The sequence below is a fragment of the Acanthochromis polyacanthus genome, chromosome 5 (genome assembly GCF_021347895.1).
Source record: "Acanthochromis polyacanthus isolate Apoly-LR-REF ecotype Palm Island chromosome 5, KAUST_Apoly_ChrSc, whole genome shotgun sequence".
Taxonomy (NCBI): Eukaryota; Metazoa; Chordata; class Actinopteri; family Pomacentridae; genus Acanthochromis; species Acanthochromis polyacanthus.
In genome coordinates this window covers 42,170,903-42,195,567 of record NC_067117.1, presented here as the reverse complement: position 1 = coordinate 42,195,567, position 24,665 = coordinate 42,170,903, and the positions used below count along the sequence as shown (strand labels likewise).

Here is a 24,665-nt window from a genome sequence, read left to right as displayed (position 1 = left end):
TCTTGCCACTGCCACAGAGGTGTGAAGGATCACTGTACAGAAAGCTTTACACAGCATGTACATCCTCTGTCTGCATGTGTCTCTGCTTTCCCACCAGATACCGACATTTACCGAGAGAAGTGGAAGCCCAATGCTGGGTCCCTTTACATAGCCTTCTGTTTTAAGTCAAAGCATTTACAAAAAGTAAATATCAGCATACAAAGAAAGAAACATCTTTTCCTGTACAGTCGTTCATAAAATTAAACTGGTACATTCACACAGAAAAATAGTTCATCTAAAAAGAAATGCAATGCAAATCCTCTGAGGCTCACCAGAGCCACAGAAGATGGAAAAGCAATGCTGGATTTACTCAATAAATGAACTGCTTTGAACATGGAAGTGGAATCTTCTGTTTGGCTTGTTGTCATTTTACCAAAGATTACAAATGCACCGTACCGGGGAGGGAATTTAATTTTAAAATAATCTTCTTTGCATCGAGTAATGTCAAAACCAGACTTTAAGTAAACAAACATCTGTCTTACTTTGTCTGTGCAGCCGGTGCAACAGTGAAAAACCTGTTAGGTTCAACATCACAGGTCATTTTTTATTATTTAAGATCATTGTACCTACTTAAAGGTGAAGTCCGGAATTAGACTTCACCTTTAAAAGCCTAATTCATTGTTATTTCTTTAACCATATTCATTTCATACAAAGGGTTTGCAGGTAAAGGAGGGATGACTACTCACATTACTAATACACAAACATTTAAGACTAACCGTTGTTCCAAAGTAATACCTAAGGCTAAGATGTCCATTGCATATTTCTGGTTTTTATTTGAGGTTTGAGCTGCCCTGCTGCATTGAGGAGAGTGCACCCGGGTTTGTCAGTACAGTCACATCACTGTTGGACTCAGATCTTCAGCTGCTCATTCAAAGATCTGACAGGAGGTTCCACGCTTCTGTTCTGACTCCGATTGTGAATTTAATGTACGGTTCTATGTCTTCAGAACAGCTCTTTGTCCAAAGAAACTGCAAAGATAAGTGATTCAGTGATTTAGGAATGCAGTGCATGAAGAACGTTGAGTAACTTCAGTTCACACAGAGGATTGTGGATGTGGACCTTTTAGTAGCAAACATCTTGGTTTTTGCAGTCTCTGCAGCACCGTGCGCTTCTGATGTAGTCACCCTATGTTCAGCTTTAGAGTTTATCATTCACATCTGCTGAGATAATAGATACGGTTTTAAAGCAAACCACATGAACCTACAGTAGCGTTTTCTGCAAAGACTGTTAAGAGGATGGAGCAGTTCAGTCAACCTTCATGGAGTTTAAATCCCCGTTTCATCCAGGCCAAATTCAAGCAGCAACTTTATTCATCTGGGCTTTGTTGCAGTAAGTCCCCTAAAATAACTCTCTCTGGATTATTGTCAAATTAAAAAATGAACTAATGTTGTAGGTAGCCGGTAGCTTTACTGCTGCATCATCTCAGCTGATCTTTCACTGAGCAGCTCTTAAACCCATTTAACCTCACACCTGAAAATGAGATCTTCTCATTGACGAGGCTCAATAATCAATGCTGAATGTAAGAATCACTGACCTACTTCACACATAATGCAGTCTCTCTGACTGAAAGCCGTTAGCATGAGCTAGCGTCTGTCCTGGTGCTGCTCATGTGGTGAATTATTAAACCTTTCAGTTACACGACACCTGCAGTGGAGGACAAAGGTTAGGCCTCAGTGTCGCCCCCTAATGGCTATGTGAGGCTCTAAATATTCAGGGAGTGTCAGAGCGAAACAAGAAACTACATATCTGGACTTCTAGAGATTTTTAAATCGTGTGTATCAAGAAGTTAGATAAGGAAAACAGCTGCCAGTGTCTTACTATGAAGGCCTCATGTTCTACTCATCTTTAATATTTCCGTGGGGATTTGCTCCTGTAAGTGTTGGAAGTAAAGACTGAACTGTACAAACCTGCAGCAGATTTTTATTTTTTAACCTGATGAATACTGGTTCATAAAGACGTGATTATTAGCATTAGCAACACCATTAAACTGCTATCAAACGGTGAAAGATTCAGTCATGGAAACGTTTAGCATCACAGTGCATAAGAACAAATAAACATGCAGCTGAAAACATGTTGAGAGCTTCTGGCATGAGGCCCAACGGAGGAAAAGACCAAGTTAATATGCAAGGACATTATGTCAAATCACAATGAGTATCATGACACTAAATTAGTAGCACTGAGTGTCTGACACGCATCCCAGGGCAGACTGGAAGGAAGTAAACTGAATTTAAAGTAAAAACTGATAAATTCCTTTGAAGATGGGGAGAAAATCTTCAAACTGTCAGGGCTTCATTTAATTCAAACATCAGACGGTGGTCCAGCAGATTCTGTTGATCTGTCTGCCCTCATTTCAAAATAGCTCAAACTAATAAACAGTTTGAATGGATTCAAACCTGATATTCTGAAGAAGTGACAATTATACAGAGTTTTATAGTAAGTTCAGACTTCAGTCAGACGCCGAGTTGAATCCAAACACAGACAGGCTGACTTACTCAGTGCTAGCTGGGTTACAGCTAACATCTCTGCAGGAGGCATCTTTACTGTTTGGGGCAAACAAACACCAACTACCCACCAGTTATGGACAAATTCGGGTAAAAAAAAAAAACAATCACTTTGAACTTGACTGACTGCACCTTTACAGTGGACAGAGTTCACAGAATCCAGACACCGCCTTGTAAGGTTCTGGCAGTTTCGCTTTCAGCAGATTGTGGAATGAGAACTTGTAACCTTTACAGAGTCTGATGCAATCTTTTTCCATGACAGGAACCGGTAATCTGATGACAGTGGAACATCCCCAGATAACCCATTCCTGCCTCTCTCTGAAAGCGAGGCTTGATTTGACCCCAGATGTGACTTATGCAATGTTTGATTATATAACAACTCTTGACTCCAAATCTGGGATATGAACAGAAATGGAATACAATGTGAGGTTGAGTGGGGGGTTCCATGTCGAAATGCCCTCAGGGGCAGGTGTTCCAGCCACAACCTCAACAGATAGAGACTGGGGGGGGGGAGCTAAAGCTGGATCAAAGCTAGCATCATGAGGAGTGAGCTTGGACAGGAGAGAAAAGGTGGAGGAGGAGTTGACATGGAGGTCTGGAAAGTTTAACAGAGCGATTCTCTGCTACCATAAAAGTCAAAAAGGTGGAGGACAGAAATGCACACAAAGTTTAAAGTCACATTGACCCTGGTGTCTGTTTAACCATCCACCCTCCCTTCCTCCTCCACTACTACAGTACAGAACCCAAACTGAAGAGTTGTTAACCTGAGGTGTTAATGATCCAGTGTCATCACACAAATGAATAAATAAATGTACATTCAGCAACTCTGTCACTTATTGCTATAACACAATGGTGATCCAACCTAAAACCAGACTATGAAACTCGTCCATTTGTTGTTCCACACACTGGGGAGTCTGGTAGGTCATTCTATCAGAAGACAAACCCCACTTCCTTCAAGAAAAGACAGTTGATATATTTCTAGGAGCAGCAGCTGGTTGGAAAAACTAGAAGAGGTACTGACAGAAGCTCAAACTGGTGATCTTTGAAGCTACAAGCACTAAAGATGGAGCAAAAATCGGGAAGGTCACACAGATTACAGTATTAAAAATCAGTAAGCAGCAGAGGAATGGTCTGGCTACGGTCACAGTCCGTACACCAAATGAACAATGTGAGGAATATCAGGCTAAGTGCCCCTGAAGTCAGCTTCTAACTAAAACGACACCATGGCTCTACAGACCGCAAGCTAGACAAACTCAAGTCAATGTCATCGTCCAACTCTCCTCAATAGACCTTCATGACCAGTGCTGTGGAACATTTTGGTGCCAGTACGACAGAGTCAAGCAGATCTGAAGTCAGTGAGCTCTAGCCTAAACACAGACTCTTCAGAGTGGCTCAAAATGCCTGGTTCAGTTGCCCTAAGAAGAAAAGTAAGACATTTTGGGTTTATCTCGATAAATTAAAAGCACATTCAATCACACTCACGCACATATAAGTTTTGTAATTTTCAAGCAACAGTCGTGACAGACGTGGAGCAAAGTGCAGAGGAATGAAAGAGTAATTGCGCTTGTTGCAGAAAAGGGATGCCAAGTCGACCGAGCAGTGTCCACCAACAGCCGGCTCAGAGAAGAGTCTACTGCACCCTCGCTCTGGTCTTCTCCCCTTATCCTCCTCGCTTCCTGGTCTTCTCTCATTCTGGGATCTGTAGAGCCATCACTGCAGGTTTGGTCTTGAAGTACTGGTTGAACCGTAGCACTGCATACCTACAAGAAACAAGAGGAAGACGGTGGTGATGGCACCAGAGGCTCCAACCTCAGAGGGATTTCAAACTTTGATTTGGATGTAGGGAAATATAAACTGTTGTAATACTAGATACTTGTACCCATTCTTCCATTACATATTTGTATAAACATGTTCATGTCTGCTTCAGTAGTGGCACAGTAGTTCACTGACATCTGTGTCATTGTTTACTGTGGCAAAATAAAGCCCTGCATTTTTGATCCAAGAGAAAGCCTTTCATACATATCTGCCCTTTTACCACAGCTATCTAGTTTGTGTTCCCCTCTAAAAATAGAGCCGATGGAGCTAGGTGTACTATTTTCTACTCTGGCAGCTGACATTACTTGGTGACCAGAACACAGAGGCAGCATGTTCATCATTAGCATTGGCGTGGATTTCTCCGTCTTCTGTTTACAAACATGGGTGACGTGAAGCGTGACGTCAGACTTGGTGGGTCCGTGTGATACAGCAACCTTGCAGTGTAAAAGTGATTTGTTTAAATCAATGTTGTAGAGTGCTGCTGAAAATGTTAGTTGATGTAAGAGAAAATAAAGCAATTATAATTCTGTTACTATTGTTTTTCTCCTCTAAGTGTACTATGAATGTACTGAACCAAGAAGCAGTCACAGCAGTATCAATAAAATCTTAACAGTACCTATTTATTCCTGTGGGAAGACAACAAACACACGACATCAGCTCAAAACTTAAATGACTACTGAGAGAGATGACCAAGACATTGATGACTACTGTGGCAGAGTTACAAGCATCAGCGGCTCAGAGGGAACTCTGTGTGTAAAAGCTTTAGGAGACTGGCAAAGGGAAGGCTCTGTTAAAAAGAGCTCATCAGAAGGGATGAGTGGGAGGCTCTAAAGCCAACTGGAAGAAGGTTTTTTGATCTAATGGACCATAACTGAGCTTGTTGGCCATCAGCCCAGTGCATGTATGTGTTTGTATACACCAAGAACATTAATGTAGTCTGAAAAAACTGAGATTTGGTAGAAGATTTGTTTTCTAACAAGACAATAACCTGATGCATACAGTCAGCGCTACACACAGATGTTTACAGACAGAGTGTGTGTTCTGGACTGGCCAAGGCAGACTTCAGTCTAAGGCAGGAAATCTTCAGATGTGGAGGATGACAGACCTATCCACACAGGCCTGATGAAGTGGCCAAAATACTGACTGGAAAAGGGGGAATACTAATACAATCATTTATTTTGCATTTTATGTTTTTTTATTAACTGACATTAATTTGTAGATAGATTTAAAGTTGAGAAACTAAAAAGAGAAAATGTTCAAAGGGAGTACTGAATTTTTTTTTTCAAATTACAATCAAATGCTTACGTACACAAACCAACTAAACAGTAAAATAGGCTGATTTTGCTTTCTTCACCCATCATCTATGCAGCACTTAATCCTTATTATGGTGGCGGAGACGAAGCGTTCACCTGGACAGGTAACAGTCTGTCACAGGGCTACACATACAGGCAAACAATCACACTCACATTTACACCTACAGACAGTTTAGAATCACCAGTTAACCTCAGCATGTTTGTGGACTGTGTGAGGAAGCTGGAGAACCTGGAGAAAAGCCACACATGTACAGGAGAACATGGAGACTCCATGCATGGCCGGGAGTATAGAGAATGGATGGATGGACAATTCTGACAACACTTTGACACATTTTTTTAATACCATCCTACAGAGGAGGTGCTGGGGGCAGTAGGGCAGAGCTAACCCTTTCACGTACACACACAGAATCTTACCCGAGGAAGTCAAAGTCGATGGACGAGTATTTGGCCTGGATGAGTGCCCAGAAACCCCAAAAGAAATGAGAAGCCTTGAGAGAGACAAATGAGATATTAGCTGTGGTGAAGTAAAGTGAGACTACAAGTGAAGTGTGCGTTTGTCAGCATATTTCTCCTCACCAGAGCAAACTTGTTGACCTGTACATAGAGCGTCTCCAGCTCTCGTGGACTGATGTCCTCGGTTTTCTTGGTGAACAGTTTGTATGCCTGCAGGTACACTCTGAGCCATGTCATCTGCATCTCCCGACTAGGGTACAGCCCATAGTCCAGCTCAGCCATACCTGACCACACACGTGGACACGGAGTTGGAGAATAAGCCACATTGGATGAGTATAAAATCATGCAAATCATACTCCAGTGTGACAAACCTGCAAATTCATTGAAGTGGTTGCCGATGTCAAAGGCCTGGTAGTTGTAGCTGGAGTATTCATAGTCAATAAAGCGAACATGACCTGAGAGACAACCAGAGAACAAATCAAATACACTGTAGATCATGGTGCATGTGCTCAAAACAGATTCTCTCTGTAGCCCAAAGCACGGTCTGATGTCTTGGTGCTACTTAAACACTGAGATTAGAAGGGAATGCCAAACTGCAGCTTTAGAAGAAGGTGGCTGAGCAGAGATGTTCAGCTGAGCTCCATGCTATGGCACTGATGGATGAATGACCATTCAGTGTTTGTTCAAAATCACCACACAAATTCTCTTTTGTGGAAAAAATACTGAAATGTCCCAAAAACAAATTGAAAACCAGAGTGCAGTCACCCCCTGCATCTGCACTCCTCTGCATATGTTGAACATTACTGTCAAGTTGCAGTTTATGTTCACATCTGTTCAGATTTGACTTTTAACGTTTAGGATAGAAAACGTCATCACTTAATTTATTCTATTGGTTATTTGTGTGAAATTTTGTCGCACCGGGCGCATGAATTCTTGAGTTAAGACCAAAAACGTGTTTTATGAGGTCACAGTGACGTGGACTTTCGATCTTGATTCCAAGAGGATGTTTGTGACCTTTGTGGACGTCATAGAAAAGCTGTCAGGGACTTTACCCAGCATGTGGCCACAGGACTACATCTGTATATGAATAAAGACGTCTGATCACAAGCCTCTGCACGTACACCTGTTACTGCTATGCTTTCTGTGACTAGACCTCAAATGCAAACTCGCTGGACGTGTCGACAAACATGTCATAGCCGAGGCTGAGGGAAGCAAAATGGGACGCTGTGCAGGAGCTGCTGCAATGTACAATAAAGGATCAGATAACAGATTGTATTACAGTCACCAGAGCCAGAGAAGAAGCCTGCTAGCACTATGCTAGCTGTGCTAATCTCACCTTACAGGCCACACTGATCACTGGACAGTCTCTTACTGCACTGCTGTTAGAAAGCTCTTTTTAGCTGTCTGTTATTGAAGGAGGGATTGTTTTTTGTTAAGACAGCTTTAAGCAGAGGGACCAGGATGCTTTCAAAGAGGTTGTGCAGATGTAATTCGTAACTAGCTAATATGTGACCACGGTCACAGCCAGACCACTTCCAGGTGTCGTTAGTGATTCATTAGAATGATCATGAACAGCACATTTTCTAGGTGGCTCTACTAACAGATTTTTGCATGCTTCACAGTTTTAAAAAAAAATCCTCATTTCCATTTCAGCTCTTCTGTCCTGATTGGTCAGCTTCCACCATTTGTCCTTTGCAGATTTCCTCGTGCTCAGAAGGCTGTGGTAAAAAATATTAGCAGTCCAATTTTACTACTTCTTCTTGTCTTTACTCAAAATGTCAACTTCACAGTTACATTTGTACATGTTCAAGTCTGCAGTAACTGTTGCTTCAGTCTCAGTGGTTACTGAGATGTGGAGTACAGTCTAAAATGAAACAAATATAGAAGATAAAAAATGTAATATCAGTATAGTGAGTGGTAATGTACTGTTTAGATGCTGTTCACCTGCTGCTCCAGCAACTCACCAAGGTCTCAGCAGGTGAAGCAGACGGAAGGACATCCACTCAGCTTTGTTTCAGAACTGACAAGCAGAGTCAGTCAGAATTTCTGAATGATACCTGAAAACCTGAATTCTGAAACAGGTTCTCTATGCCCAACCGTAGACTGACTGTCCAGGGTAACAACAATCCCTTAGACGGTTAATGGAAAAAGAAACACTGCCTGGACAAGGAAATATTTCTTCACAGCCGAAGAAAAAGCCTAAAAGAACTATCATTTGCATGACTTTTGGTGCTGAAGCTTCTCATCCAATGGAATGGAAGCAGTGTGGGAGTAAAATCAGACTAGTGCCACTGATCATTGTGGTTGCATCAGGGGACGACAGCCCAAATGTTCATTCTGAGGACCCTACCCTCTTTGTTGTTGTGGATGATGTTCTTGCAGAGCAGGTCGTTATGGCAGAGCACCACAGGAGAGCCCAGAGTGGAGAGATGCTCCTTCATCCATGCCATCTCCTGCTCCAACAGCGCCTTACTGGGAACCTCCTGCTGGATTCTGGACAGGAAAAGAAATGTAGGAAAGGTCAGCTTTTCACACACTCCCTTACTCTGCTGTGACAGTCATATCAAGTGTCTGCAAACAACACTGGGCACACAAGGGAAAGTGACAGGGGAGGCTTCACTAGCTGTTCCTTTCTTTGTTTTGGTGTGAAGATATGTGAAGGTAAAACAAGTGAGACCAACATGCATAGCAGCACACAGGTTCAGCCTTCTGGCTCTGAAGAACAGTTCTGGATAAATGAGTCCTCAGTGGACCCTCATGGTGCAGCAGCATTTAGGTCACTATGGTTGGAATAGTTTGCTTTCTGAAATGTGGTTTGAAAACATTTGATTAGTGCTTGAAATCCCATTCATGCATTTGCTGTGTCTATTCATAGAACTCCCTGCTGCTTTTCCATCTGTGCAGCCCGGTCAGATGCACACTTTGACGCAATCAGATCAACAGCAAAAGCATGTTTATGAATGTAACCGTCTTACGTTGACTTTAGTGTATTATCAAGGTGCACAGGGAAAAAACACCACAAAAAAGAACAAACAAATAAATTCACACATACATTAAACAATAATAAAGGAATAATCACATCTTATGACACATTAAATATAGAAAGCCAGTAAACCCAGAGGGTGATCAGAGTGCCACACAGTGCTGGTCTGGACTCAGTACCACTGGATGGAACCACCTCCACATCCACCTGGCCACCCTTGGTGCTAACTGCTGGACCTAAGTGGAGGTGCTGGGAGACACAATGTCAGGGGAGTTCTACAGCCTGGAAGCCTGTCTTACAATGACAATCACCAATTCTTATCCACCACAGCATCCACCAGGGTGAGGAGGCCACAGCCTTCTGTTATATTATCAAGATATAACAGGCTGATATGAGCTGGGGAGGAGCAGTCTGTTCATGGAAACAAACGTGCATTAGTGAGATGCCTTCATGGCCGTTTGCATTTAATGCATTGAAGTGAAACCATTGAGCTCTTTATCAAATAATTTAGTTTTCGCTCTGGATGAAGTGTCTGTTGCTGGAACATATCAGAATTTGACTAGACTATGATCTGAAAGTGTACTGACCTGTGGAGAAAGAGTGAAGCAGCTGAGTAAACGTTTCAGCCAACCACGTCCAGAGTGCAAAGCTAAAACACCTCATCTCACAGTAATGAGCTTAGAAGACTTCACTGACAGACAGCAGGAGATGACAGAAACCCTGGAGGGAGGTGGGATCAGACACGCAGGACACAGCCTCTGCTTGGAGTTTTCAACCATTCCACACCCACTTAGTCTCAACTGATCTAACACTCTTGAAATTGGAATTTTGAAATTGCAGTCTGCATTAGATCATAATATTACACATAAGAAAGAGCTTCTTTACAAATATCTGGTGACATGAGAGCTTCTCAGACTGCAGTGTGAGTGTCAGCTGTCCAGGACACTTTAGCTGTCTGTGTCACCATAGAAGGGAGGGCTGAGTGAACATCTGCTGGCCGGCTGCATTCCTCAGACTCCCTAATCTAGAAGGCTGTTATTGTTTCAGTTATATAAGCCACATGCTAGCCTTAACCTAACAGCATCAGAACAAAGACATCAGCTGTGATTAGACAGCTGGCAGGTAAGAGAACAGTCCACTGGTCCGGTGTCCAGATGCAAACCAAAGCACCTCCAGCCTGAGCTCTAAACGCCCGTCCTTCCTCTTTCCCATCAGCAGACATGCTAAAGCATCTCAAAGAAGGAACATCATGAGAAAGTTTCATATTTAAGAACATGAAAACTGACTATATTCTGGACTTGCAGACACCCAGGTGTTTGAAGTTTCTGCAACCTATGAAGACTTACGTATGACTCAATGTCTGCTGCTGCTGTTGGTCCAGAGTCACATGACCTCCCAGGAGATTTCAGAGCACTTCATGAAGATGCCAATTTCAGTTTCCAGCAGGACCTACACCTGCCCACAGTGCCAAAACTACTACCAAATGGTTTGCTGACCATGATATGACTGTACTTGATTGGCCAGTTAGCTCCTCCGTCCTGAAGCCCACGGAACTGAATATGGGATCAAGAGGAAGATGAGAAACACTGAACCCTGAAATACAGATGATTGGAAGCAACAAGGGTTTCAACACCAGCCCAGCAGAGCCACAGGCTGACCACCTCCATGCCACACTACATTCATTCAGCAGTTCATGGTAAATAAGAACTGAGTGTGGAAGAATTTCATGAGCTATGATCCATAATCATCAAAACAGAAACAAAAAAAGGTTTGAAATGTTTGACTTTACATATAATGAATATAAAACAAATGAAAGTTTACTTTTTAAAATTAAATGACAAAAAAGAACTTTTATATCTATTTTTTTTTCAGATGCACTAGTCCAGTTTCATAAAATCCACTTGCAGGGATCAAATGCTCTAACCTTACTGGATGTGAATCAGTCCAGGACTCAAGAGTTGCTCCCAGAGCTTCTAGAAGCTGTAGAATCTCTGGTTTTACCATCTGAATCACCTGACTGAGCTGTAACTGCTCAGGCTCCTTTCTTCTGCACTCAGCCACACTGCATCAGCAGGTTTTCATTTGTCTCCAGTTCCAGGAAAGACTGTTCTACTTAGTGTTTGCCTACAACCACATGAACAGAATCATTTAAAACTACTTCTGTCAGTTTTCTTACAAACAACCACAGCATGTGGCGTTAATCCTGTCAATCCACCACGCCGCTACATCTAAACAGTGTTCTCTGGTGATATGAGGCTCAGGGCAAACTGTCTCTGTTCTCATAACTCCTGTTAGAAGCAAATGTGTACTATTGCATCATTATCACAGACGTGAGGAAAAGGCAGCAGAGAAGCATGGAATCACCTGGCGTTGGATGCCTGATCGGTGAACTCTGTGGCCACAATGGAAAAGTATTTTCGCATCTTGATCCACAGGTTGGGTTTTGGGATGCAGCCGTTGTGTGCATGGATGGCGTGGATGCGAGCCATTTCTCTGGCTATCAGCCTGAGGGGAAATGAAAGAACAAGCTTATCGTTACTGCATAGAAACATGACATTTCTGCATTACAGGCTTCATTAATCTCATGCTATTAACAATCCAAATTACTGAGGGACGAACTGTCCTCCTGCAGCCTGAGGATTTGTTTATCTGCAAGGTTGGATGAAGACAAATCTCTCATGCAGAGTTCTTGGAATTGGGTGAATTAGAAAAACTTAAAATATCAGATCACACAGACTGAAGTGACCGTTTCAGCCAGGAGCAACATTTCTGCACAAAACTATGTGGAATTGTGTCTTCATCTGTTGTTGGCAGTAGGGCTCCTCTACCAACTATTTGCATGCGACTCACACAGGTTGACTGAATTTGCATCTTTTCTGTGTCATTGCAGAGCAGAAAATGTGTGTGTCTACTCTTCTATGCATAAAGTAGAAACCACAGCTTTTTCTAACACAAAATGACTTAGCACAGTGCTACGGCATCTCACTAATCACATCATGCTCTGACCTGAGCAGGGAAGGATCCCTGACATCCTGCGTCCCAAGAGCATCTCCTTCCATAAACTCATAGCAGATGCCATTTTGAAAGGTGCAGTAGAGGCGGGGAGCGCAACCGTTAGCGTGTAGCACCTACAGCAGACACAGAAAAACAGGAGCAGTAGGTACAGACACACCTGCTGTTTAACAGACACAAACATAGCAACACTACCTGAAAGCTTTTGAGCTCGTTGTCTCTGTCCACAATCAGCTCAGTCTTGTTCCCGTACACTCGGACCAGGACAACATCCTCTTGACTGTCGTTCACATAGCAGCCCACCAGCTTGTTGGTGGTTCCATCAGTAAAGAGCTGGAAGAAGAGGAAAAATAGTTTAATCTCTCTCACAGAATTTCTGACAGTTCGTCAATGCTGTAAACTCTCCATCAGTCCAGAAATGTGTGCCACTACAGACTGTAGTGTACTGTAGTTGAATGTAACCCTACCTCCAGAATGTGATAAGAGTCATAAAGTGACAACTGTGAGAAAAACCACACCTCTTGACAAGAAGGGATTGCATTCTTCATGTTGACCGTTGATCGTCGTAATCATCTCAGTGGTATTTTAGATCTGTGATCATCATAGATGTTTAACTCATTTAAGCAGTGAACTAAAAGTAAGTTCTGCAGATATCTAGCCTTTGACCTCTCCTGGAGCAAAGCACCGCCCTATGGGAGAACACATCCATGACTGGTTGGATGCTGATTTGAATTTGGCTCCAAAACTTTTTGTCTAAAAGAAATTCACTGGGATGCAAAAAGAGCTCAGAGAAAAAAAAGAAGCGTTTGTTGAAATGGGCTCTTTCATGAAGGCTTAAAACAAAGGATTAAAACTGAGCTCCTGTATGATAGGGCTACAGCTTTGTTTTATTATTAGATTCATTTTAATCAGAAAGTGCGGTTTCTACAATGATGTGGTCACATAATGCTACATAGAATTCTATTTCCACTCCAGCATGCCTCTGACTGACTGTAGCATGACACACTGGACACTGTATGAAAAGAACTGCTCAACGTAGAACACATTCACCTTACATATGGTTTGATTTAATGATGTGGAAAACATACATGACATAAGTAGAACAAATGCATTTCTCATATCCTCTTTGGGCAGCAGACAACAATGCTGTGCTTCTGACCAGACTCAGTGACAATCAAAGTGTAAAGGGCAGTAAACAGGTAAGGAGAGAGAACAGGTAGGAGGAGAACACATGTGACATAATGTGGTATTTTAGACTTCTTATTGTACTTCTTTTCTCTTGTTGCCTACTTACAAATTACTACAAAAACATACCCCTTCATTAATTAAGGATTGCATCTGGAGTGCCTAAGTCCTCCATGCTGTCACTGAGTGGTGCTGGGATGTGAATCAGAAGGCCTCCTCTGTAATCACATATACTGAAAAAAGGAATCTTTAAAATGTGTCGGTGATGAAGCTTCTGCCTCATATTCATTAATACTCCAGATTCTGTATTCAGTCTTCTATGAATATTTAGGAGAGGATATACATTGTTACTACAACTGCATCTGCTTGCACAGTGTTAACAGTTAATGATGATATCTATTGTCTAACACAAAGTTCTACCTCTGAGTCTTTGGTGAGGACATATTTGGAATGAGCAGCTGAAAGACTAAAGGACGGTGTGGGTTTTAGTCATTTCTTCCCATCCTAACCACTTACTGGTCCAGTAATGCTGCATCATGGTCACAAATCAGAAAACAGCAGATGAACCATGTTATTATCGCCAGAGTGTTAATCAGCTGCTTTAACAATGGACAATGTAATGTCAATAGCTCATTATTTCCTTGTACAGGTTGTGGGCTTTCATAGTCTCATAAATGTACAATACTTCACACTGACTACTGAGAAATCTAAGGTAAAAAAAAAAGCTTCTAATACAATTCAATAAAGTCAAACGCATAAAAAGCGCTGGTGCTGAAACAAATACTCAATTCACAGTTAACTAGTAAATGAGCATTTTAAGTAATTCATAAAAAAAATTCTAAACATTTCATTTCAGTTGGGAAGCTAAACGATTTGCTGTGTTTTGGTGGCAAAATTCTGTGTTAATTAAATGCATGGACACTTCTCATGAGTGATATGGATTTAACTACAGCTGCTGACTCCTCTGAGCCAATTTAAACACGACCCATCTGATACACTGATTAGACTCAGCCACAAACACTACAGGAGGAACATCTGACGAACGGAGCACAGATCCCAAACTTTAATAAGTCAGAAAACTCCCTAGAGTTCTTTAAAATTAAACAAACAACAATTATATGCAGTTGAATAAATGGTCTGCACACACATAACGACTTGATAAGATACGATAAGATACAGGGGGTTCTCAACTTATATCAGAGCTCCATTTCTACGGCGCAAGTTGATTTTCACCTTAAGTCAGAACTAAGGGGAAAATGTAAACAAACGTGCATCACAACATCGATCAGTCTACAATGTTTGTACAACTACAGGAACAACAAATAGTCATTAGCTCACACTGAAACAGTCCAGTAGGAAATTACCGGCAAAAACGTAAACGGTATGTAGGATTTCTGGATATATGTTGATATATGTGTTTAAATCGTTTGTAAGGGTTTTCTCCACCAATTATAACCGTAAGATTATAATAATGTTTCTCCACCAATATTAATGTGGGGTTAATGTTTGCTCAAATGGGGTTAAGGTTTTTATACAGAATTATTATATAGTCTACCTGATATTCGACCAGCGAAGTATTTAGATTAGACAAATATAATAATTAGCCTATGAAACACTTCTTGTTGCGCTGTCAAGAAGAGCTTCAGGAATCATAAGGGGAATTATTTAGCTTGAAAGGTTATATATAAAATTGAGGTAGCTGGAATCCATACAAGTTAGGGACCAAGATGTGAACAACAAAACAATTGAGGCACTGAACTTAAATTTATGTACATTTATTAAACTAAGCTAAACAATAACAACAACAACAACACACATTAAGACAAACAACAACAACACAAAACGAATAAGATGGTGAGATGTGAATGATGGGAAAAAGGAAGGAAGAGAACACAATATTTCAATGTAACACTGGGATTAATATTACACTTAAAATATGAGGTTCTGAGGGAAAAGGGATAAACAGACCACACCTGAAAGCAGCCGTCAATTTGATAGTAGGCTAATTTGTTAGCCTGCAAATATTATCTTTGAAAAGATAATTTGAGAAAGTTGCACCAAGTTCCAGTGACTGAAAGGTACTTGCGTGCCGTGATGATGATGCTGCTGCCTTGGTGGATGGTCCGGTCAGCCTTGGTTGATGTGGGTCAGAACAACGGTGGACAGAGTGGAGCCTCAGAGTGATAGATAGCAAGTTGACTTCCAAATTCAAGAGAACTCAGGGTGTCGCTTTCAGGAGAACTCAAAAGAACTCTCAGAGTGATGGAGGACTCAAAATGGTGGTTTCAGATGTGGTCTTTTAAAGGGGTGCCTTTGCATATCATTAACTCAGCAGGGGTCTGGTACATCCCCTGTCAGGGAAGGCTGATGTCCAGATGTCCCACAGAGTTACATTTTCAGGAAATTTCTGTAACTTTCCAAAATATTAAAATTTGTTGAACATGGTTTATCTAGGAGCATTACTGATAGATAGCTGATTAAAATGGTACCAAACATGCTCATATGTGATCGGCAGACATGTTAAAAATTATTACATTGATACTAATCAGGAGGAATAAAATATTAAAGGTAAGACAAGAGGTAGATTAATGACAAAGTCATTAAATAGTTCACTTGTTTGGTGAAATGGATGCACATAAAAGGAGTTTTGTCCAGAATTAGGAGATGATTGTCTTTGTTAGCTTTGAGATGAGTCCAGGGTTCCTTTGTTTGTGAATGGAATGTCTTTGAAGTGTTTCTCCGGGTTTCTGAGCTTCTCCTCTTCTGTGATTCAGGAATCAGTCAGAATTTTATTGCCCTCAATTTGGTTCCTTTGAAGGCTTGGTGGTACTTGGGTGTTTTGAGCCAGTCTCTTGCTAAGACAGGTCCAATGCACATCCTGGAGGTCTGTATTGGGGGGAATCCTTTAAAGTCAGCTCTCGGCCTCGCTTCCTGCTGACTTGATGCTTCGCGCCCCCATGCCAGACATGTCCCACATCTGGCATGGTGTCCTGGTGTCCCTCTTGCTTCGCTGATCAAAAGGGGGTTAAATCTGTTCTTGTCATGTTCCACTGTTGATAATGGATTGGTCGATCCTACAGTAAGTCTGACTAGCACTTGGGAGCCATAATGAAGTTCGTGAATGTAACATAATCCAATGTGTCAGGAAATGTAAACAAAGCCGTCTTACAGCGCCGTGTGACTACTGTACACACAGTATTCATCCACTCACCGTGTGACGACGTATTCATCCGCTCCGCTTGTTAACTAGTTCCACTGAATCAGCTCTGACCAAACGCCGTACGCTAAACCGAAAACTGGTCCGTAAGCGGTTCCGATGCAACAGCGAAATGACGCAAGTCGAGGATGTCGTAAACCGAAGACCCTCTGAATGTATATTTTTGACTTGGCAGATTTTGTCCTAGATCTATAATAAATCTATGACCAAACCAAAATGCAAGATCCACATTTCAGTGACTCCATAGAGAAAATTCAGACTTACAGGAGTCTTTGGAAACCTAAAACTACCAGGATATATAAGGTCTTTACAGGTGTATGTAAACTTTTGTTCCCGCCTGTAGCCAGTATGTAAATGCCACTGCAGAATACTGAGACTTTAAACAGTTTCTCTTCAGTTAAACCTGTGTCAAATGGACTTGGAATACAGGATTTAGCTGTTATTTTTCAAAACAACAGCAAAATGATGAGTCCTGTTTCAACTTTAGTGCTGATGTCTGCGTATATGAGCTGACAGGTAGAATATACTGATGCAGCTCTTCACAGAGAGCTGGAGGACGTCAAGTTATTTGCTCTTACAGTTTATTTACCATAAAACAGAGTACGGCAACATTAAAACTGATTGGTTAGGTCACATCATATTTCCCTGAGTGTTAATCATTAAATCTGTTTCAGTAGCTCACCTCACCTCTTGAAATCCTTCATGTCAGTGTTGTCAGCGATGCAAAACTAATGGTTGTACAACTACTTTACTGGCTTTTAATTCCAGTTGGGTTCATAGTAGAATGTCTTCTTTAGACGGAGAAAGTTAATTCTGATACTTGTCTTCTAAAAAAAAAAAAAAAAAAAAAAAGAACTTGCTGACAATCTCCTGCCTTTTTACACCAAGATTTCATTCAGCCAGTTCTTCCCACTGCACCAAACAATAACATACACAGCCTACATCTGCCCCGCTCCAATGTTCAATCACGCATATCTGGCATTCCACACGTGGCTGACCACAAAGATGGGCGCGCAGGCATCCCTGTTATGACACAACATACATGACTGATCCCTTCGGCCTGCCACACAATACACCACTAAGACCAGTGATCAATACACTGACAGACAGCAATGAGACGAGCCAGCCTGAAGTAAGCATTCAGACATATACTGCTGTATGGGACAATGACGGTGGTACCGTTTCATTATTTGTCCCTGCATTAAGTCTTCGTTGTGTGGTCTGGCTGCTTAGCCAGCAGCTGGCTTCCTTTGGCAGAGATAATTCAGTGTGCATCCAGCAGTAATAAGAGGAAACGTTTACTCTGTTGCTGTAACAGTAAAAGTTGTTCAGTCCAGGTGTCAGGACAAACTAGATGTTTCTGTCATCAGTGTTTTTCCACTGTTCCTTACCCGATTTAACACTTCCTGCTTACATTAAAACAATGGTCCTGCTGCTTCAGTACATCCTGTCCCGCTCTTCTTTTTTACATTTAGACTTTTTTCATTCTGTTCTCAGCTCTGAAACTGTTTGTGGCTGCACTGACAGTGGTCTACTACAGCTCTCCATAGGAGGTCTGTTTGTCTGATGGCCACTCTGGTCTGTAGAAATCATAGCAAACACACTCATGTTCTTAGCTGCAGATGTGCGATACTGGATTCAGGGACAAAATTCTTAATTTTTTTTTTAACTGATAGTCGGCAGCCTTATCAATCAACAATCAATAACATTCTGTGACACTGGTAGACGTCAATATGTACCCTGATTACAATCATATGACCATGGGGTATGTCATGTGACGTAGGTTGCTCGTCTAGCTTGTCTACAGACTCGAATTCACATTAATTTACCACCTTGTTTGCTGAAGTCATGAGAGTACCGACAGTTTAGTCTTACAGGACAGTTATACTAATAGCTAAACTCCCCCAAAGCTCACACCTGGCCAACATGGGAATGACACACGTCCAACTGACCACCTCCTGGATGTCGCTACAGAGTTTAACGGCAAGAGACTGCACCTGGTGGCACGACCAGGTTTTACAGCTAACGTAAAATACACATTCTGATATGCATGTCTGACATTCTGCACGGTAGTTTGGTGGTTAGCATTGTCTTCATGCAGCTAGAAGATCCTCGGTTAGTGTCCCGGCCTTCCTGGATCTTTCTGCATGGAGTCTCCATGTTCTCCTGTACATGTGTGGCTTTTCTCCAGGTTCTCCAGCTTCCTCCCACAGTCCAGAAACATGCTGAGGTTAACTGGTGATTCTAAATTGTCTGTAGTTGTCCGTAGGTTTTAGTTTGTGCATAAAATAATGAAAAATGTTGACCAGTGTTTTCTAATGCCAAACATAGGGCCGAAACAAAAGATCAGTTTACTGCCATGGTAAAGCAACAAAAAGTTAGCAAACCTAACAAAAAAAAAAAAAAACTAAAAATATTCACATTTAAAGAGTTGGAATCAGAGAACGTTGGTGTCTTTTTAATTAAATATTACTCAGTTATCCAAACAGCTGTTAATTTATTAGTTGACAATTAATTAAATGTCCTAACTGTTGCAGCTCTCAACAGGACATGATCTACTGCAGTACTGGCCATTCTTACACCATCCCGTACATCTGTTCTTAAATAAGGAGCTAGTTTTATGTAAAGTATAAAACACCGGTTTTGGCATGAGCTCTCGCGCGATTTCGGAACGAGATTTGCTTTCTATCATCCTGAGATTTGGATACAGACCACAACAAATAGCGATCACCAGGCAATGTGGAGGTTTTCGTTCACTTCTCATCTCTAGTATGTTGTGGGACACTTGTTGAGACTATCGGAGCCGGGCAGTGTGGGGAAAAAAAAAAAAAAATCATGTTAGGGCAGACTTTGATGCGGAGGGGGGGGGGGGGGGGGGGGGGAAGTTGCCCCATACTTTTCGCTAGCTGAGCTGCTAAGCTGCCTGCCTGACTAAATACTGGAGCTATGTTGAATGAAAATTCATTTCTCCATCACTCACATGTATGAAATGACATGAAAACAGACCCCAGGTTGAAAAAAAAAAAACAAAAAAACGAAGTTCCCCTTTAAAGCTTGATAGTGTCAACTAGGGCTGAACCCGAATATCCGTTCGCTACAGCGGTATCCGGATATTAATTTTGGTATCCGAATACCCCCCCCCCCCGGTCGGACGTTACCGGGCGGAAAGAATATGCCGTGTTACCGTCTTACATCCGCCTTCGGCCCACTTCAGCTCATCTCATGTGATCACATAAACATATACACATGTGTCTTTGTGATCACCCCCTCCTCCCCCCAGATGAAAATATTCGGAGCTCGTCTCTTCCCTTCGGCCCACTTCGGCTCATCCCGCCGTGTTCTTCGGCTCATCTCGGCTCCTCCAGTCGTGTTTGTTACCACCACCCGAATGGCCGGGTGGCTGCCGACTCTGACGTCACGCTTCACTTCGTTGCATAAACACATGCTGAAGACCTCCACTGTTTGGGAATTCTTCAGTTTAACTGAAGACAAAACGAAGGCAAAATTTGCACCTGGGAGACCAGACGAATGGAACCGAATATTCGGCCCGTCTCCATCTCCGCAGTGGGGGTTGTTAGAGTAACAGGACCCATGAATATGAGACATGTTCACTCCCTAAATATGCAGACCATTTAAACATCAACAATCTTGAAGGGATAACTGCTCATTTGGTCAAAGCAGTCTCAGCCCAATGCACTACGGTATTTTTCCCTCTCACTTCATAGACTTTACATTGCATTCCAAAAACGAAGCTAGTTTTGTGATCCTGGCAGATTTCATAAATATTAAAATGGTTCATCAGTGTTACTACAAGTTCAATCATTTGCATTAAATGGAATATATTTGAGCATTTATTCTTTACCAGAACTTAAGTACTTAAAATTACTGCAACGGTAAGAACTGCTGTAAAACCAACACGATGGCCTGTGGGTTTTTTCTTCAAAATAAAAGACAAAATCAAGTGTCTGCATGCTATCACACCCAGTCATCATAATTATTATTTTTTTTAAAGATATTAACCAGGAGGGTTATTTCTTCATTTTAGAGTGTCTTTATTTATTTTCATATTTTTATATAATGTGAAAATATTTTTAAAACCTATAAATCGTGAAACTGTTTAAAGTCTAAGTGCATCAATTAGTCGACCGTTAAACCTCGACAAGACATGAGTTGTTAACTACGTACAATTACAGACAGTCTGAGCTGCCCATGTTTAACCACAGCAGCCGGGTCAATATAGAATTGTGGGACTTTTTCTATCATAGTTGACATTTTTTCTATTTTCAGGCCTAAAACCAACATGGCCACCTATAACCAAACACCACATGGCATTTTTAGACTAAGATTCTTCTAAATATTATATATACAATGGAGTAAAATTGAAACTAAAAGTTATTTCTAAAGATATTGGAGTAAATCTGTTGACTATTTTATATTAAATAAGTCAGAAAGCCTTGGAGTCTGCCAGTCTTTTTTCAGGAGGAAATGACATCATGTGGAGCAGGTCATGTGATCTGGAATTAACACACTTCCTGGAGAGGTGTGTTTGTAACAGGGAACTTAGTGGAAAGGGATTTAATTTGTTATTTTCCACATAAAATTGGATATATTACCAAAAAAAGAAATATCTGTCAAGATTATCTCAACTTAATAAAAAGAACACAATCCAAACTATTTCTGAATCAGCTCATTTTAATGTTGTTTAGCTAATTAGAAGGTGGTTGTTAAATTCAGACAATTGTTAAGTTGACATTTTAGTGATATTCAGTCATTTTTGTAATCAATAAGCAATTGTTTCCATAATAAATAACAGAATTTGTAAAGACATGATCATAGTGAACATAAAAACATTTTTTTTTTACTTTTAATAAGAATGTATGCAGATATGTCCCACGGACTTCAGAAATCCCTCAATTTCAATTTTCAGTTTTATTTATATGGCGCCAATTACAGTCAAATTGTCTCAACACGCTTTACAGAACCCATATGCCTGACCCTCAATTACATATTGACCCAGACAATTGTTGAGTCCTTTTGGACAAGTTTTATGTCAGCTTGGATCTATTCCCATCATTTTGGATCATTTTTGTGTCTTTGGAATAATTTTTGAGTCATTCAGGACAAATTTCATGTCATTCTGGACTAATTTTCTGTAATTACAGATCATTTTGAAGTCATTCTGAGGAGTTTTCAGTCATTTCGGCCAATGTTTGAGTCATTTTGGTCACATTATGAATCATTTTGGTCATTTTTCTTGTCATTTTCAACAAGTTTTGTTAGCTTGGATCGTTTCATCATTTTGGATCATTTTTGTGTCTTTGGGATAATTTGAGTCAGACAAATTTTGCATCATTCTGGACTAAAAATTTGACTTCTTCAATTATCTATTGACCCTGCTAATGTTTGCTGAATCATTAACATTCAGTCACACTGACATACAAACATCTGAAGAGACAGCAGAGAGACGTCCTAAAGAGCCATGACTGAGTTTATTGACTGTCTGCATTAAGTGTGTCTTCTTTGCTCCAGTAATTAACCAGGTCCCTCCACCACATTGGCCATCTGGACGCTGACACTAAGAGGACAGCGGGGCTGGGCTTTCATGCTATATTTGGCCTACATGTTGTGGATGTGGAGCATATAAAGCTGTCTGTAACTGGAATAGCGACATGGATCTTTCTTACTTTGGAGGTAGTCTGAACAAAGATCTCTTTCACATAAGAATTAAAGAGGTGCAAGTTTAATTGTAAATGCACCTTACACTCTAGTATTAGTATATTATTTTGCTATTGCAAGAAAATACAGAGATCTACTGTAGACACCTTCACTGGTAAATGAGGAAAGAATCTAAGCTAGGATTTAGTGTAGGTTAACAGACATTAAGCAGCCACTAGGTCATGTCTCCTCGGCCCTCCTCCTAGCTAGCTGCTGGTGATGCTGCAGAGCTGTCAGTCCTAGCATAGCATAGCTAGCTCAGTGACTAATGGTACCTTAGTCTTGACGTGGCTCGGGTCCCACGCAGGTCTCAGCTCTTTAATGAGCTTCATCGCTCCCTCCGTGACGTTTTGTTCGTCTACGAAAATGGGAATTTTTTTAATCACCGGCGACCCGACAGGCACATGTATCTGCGTCTCCATCCTGCAGCGGTGTGTCTGAAACGGTAATCTCCGAGCCCTTCACCGACGGGTCGAGGAGCAGAAGCATGTACGTGCTGCTCGGTTAAAACGCAACGTGTTTCTGCAGACGGCTTCAGCTCTGTTTCACAGATCTGTCTCGCTAGATAGCTGCTCTGATGCCGGGTATGAGGGCTCGTCGCCGGTATTCTTGGGAACAGTCGGCCAACTGTACCGTTTCCTCCTACTTAGCTCCGCCCGCCCAGGATCATCCGATTGTACCGCCGGTTAAGACGGACCACAGCCGAGCACGCCCATTATTTCCGAGTACTTCCGAGTGGAGCCGGGTTGAACCGAATAAAATGAAAACTGTCCGGGTCAATATATAATTGAGAGACTTTTGAAGTCCTGTAGATATCTTGCATACATTTTTATTAAAATGTAAAACTAATGTTTTTATGTTCATGTCTTTACAAATTCCATAATTATTTATTGTAGAAACAATCACTTATTAAAGATGACTGCATATCACTAAAATGTCAACAAAATAGCCACCTGAGTTTAATAACAACCACCTTCTAATTAGCTAAACAATAATAAAATGAGCTGATTGAAGTTGAGATAATCATGACAGGTATTTCTTTTTTGGCAATATAAATTTTATATGGAAAATAAATGAAATCCCTTTCCACTAAGTTCCCTGATACAAAACCACCTCTCCAGGAAGTGTGTTAATTCCAGATCACATGACCTGCTCCACATGATGTCATTTCCTCCTGAAGAAAAGACTGGCAGACTCCAAGGTATTCAATATAAAGTAGTCAACAGGTTTAGTACAATAGTTTTATAAATAATTTTTAATTTTACTCAATTTTCTAAATAATCTTTAGAAGAATCTTAGTCAAAAAATCCCATGTGGTGTTTGGATAGAACAAAGGAAATGTTGATTTTAGGCCTGAAAACAGCTCAAATGTGAACTATGTTACAAAAAGTCCCACAACTATATATTGACAGATAAAAGACGTCATCTATATCAAGGCCACACTACAGTGCCTGTCATAAGTATTCACCCCCTTTGATGTTTTACCCTTTTATTGCTTTCATAAATCAATCATGGTCAATGAAATTTTGCTTTTTTAACAAAAAAAATATTGGAAAAAACTCTTTAATGTCAAAGTGAAAACAGATTTCTATAAAGTAATGTTAATGAAAGAAAATTATATAAATGAAAATAATTGTTTGCATAATTATTCACCCCCTTCAAGTCAGTATTTAGTAGATGCACCTTTGGCTGCAATCACAGCAGTGAGTCTGTGTGGATAGGTCTCAGTCAGTCTGCTCATCTGCCCACTGCAATTTTGCTCCATTCTTCTTTGTAAAACTGCTCAAGCTCTGTCAGGTTGTGCGGGTATTGGGCATGAACAGCCCTTTTCAAGTCCAGCCAGTCTCCTACTTGCACGGTTACTCAGTTTATGAGGGCGGCCTGATCTAGGCAGATTCACAAGTGCCATATTCCTTCCATTTCTTGATAATTGATTTCACTGAACTCTGGGGGATGTTCAGTGCCTTGGAAATGTTTTTGTAACCATCCCCTGAATTGTACTTCTCAATAACCCTTTCCCTGAGTTGCTTAGAGTGTTCTTCTGTCTTCATGGTGTAATGGTAGCCAGGAATATTGATCAGCCACTCTCTGGACCCTTCAGACAGCTGTTTTACAACTCAATCACTTGGGTGACCTCTCTCCTCAAAACAAAAGGTCCCTAGAAGGCCGATCCTTCATTCTAAGCATGAAGACTTGGATTAAAGTGAGGGCAAATTAGGGCTAGATTTTGGCTTGGGTTAGAATAAGGTTAAGTTTAGGCAAAGAGTAGGTTCAGGGTCATAATAAGCCTCCAAGAGATGAATATATGCTATTTGTATCATTGTGAGATAGAGGACTTATAAGTAGTGGCAGAGTTTACTTCAGAGTGAAACCACAGCTGATGTTGGGGTGGCACAACTTCTCTTATTTTGTTTGATTAGTTTTTCAGCACA

General features: G+C 41.1%; 1 protein-coding gene across 1 annotated transcript; it reads right to left on the bottom strand.

Moving 5' to 3' along the window:
• Positions 1 to 1,937: 1,937 nt before the first annotated feature.
• On the bottom strand, positions 1,938 to 22,916 carry etnk2 (ethanolamine kinase 2). Its single transcript, XM_022214702.2, has 9 exons — positions 22,509 to 22,916; positions 12,312 to 12,449; positions 12,111 to 12,232; positions 11,469 to 11,609; positions 8,472 to 8,614; positions 6,493 to 6,576; positions 6,245 to 6,405; positions 6,083 to 6,156; positions 1,938 to 4,300 (listed from the first exon to the last, which is right to left on the bottom strand). Exons 1-9 carry the CDS (start codon positions 22,653 to 22,655, stop codon positions 4,228 to 4,230), a joined length of 1,083 nt encoding a protein of 360 aa, XP_022070394.2. The 5' UTR covers positions 22,656 to 22,916; the 3' UTR covers positions 1,938 to 4,227.
• Between the last annotated feature and the right edge of the window lie 1,749 nt (positions 22,917 to 24,665).

Bases quoted from the DNA above. Each gene is read 5' to 3' on its own strand.
- etnk2 (XM_022214702.2), bottom strand. From the start codon at position 22,655: ATGGAGACGCAGATACATGTGCCTGTCGGGTCGCCGGTGATTAAAAAA. The intron at 12,233-12,311 runs GTAGTGTTGCTA...TGTCTGCTGTAG, and splicing joins ACGAGCTCAAAAGCTTTCAG to GTGCTACACGCTAACGGTTG. The intron at 6,577-8,471 runs GTAGGGTCCTCA...GTTGTCTCTCAG, and splicing joins CATCCACAACAACAAAGAGG to GTCATGTTCGCTTTATTGAC.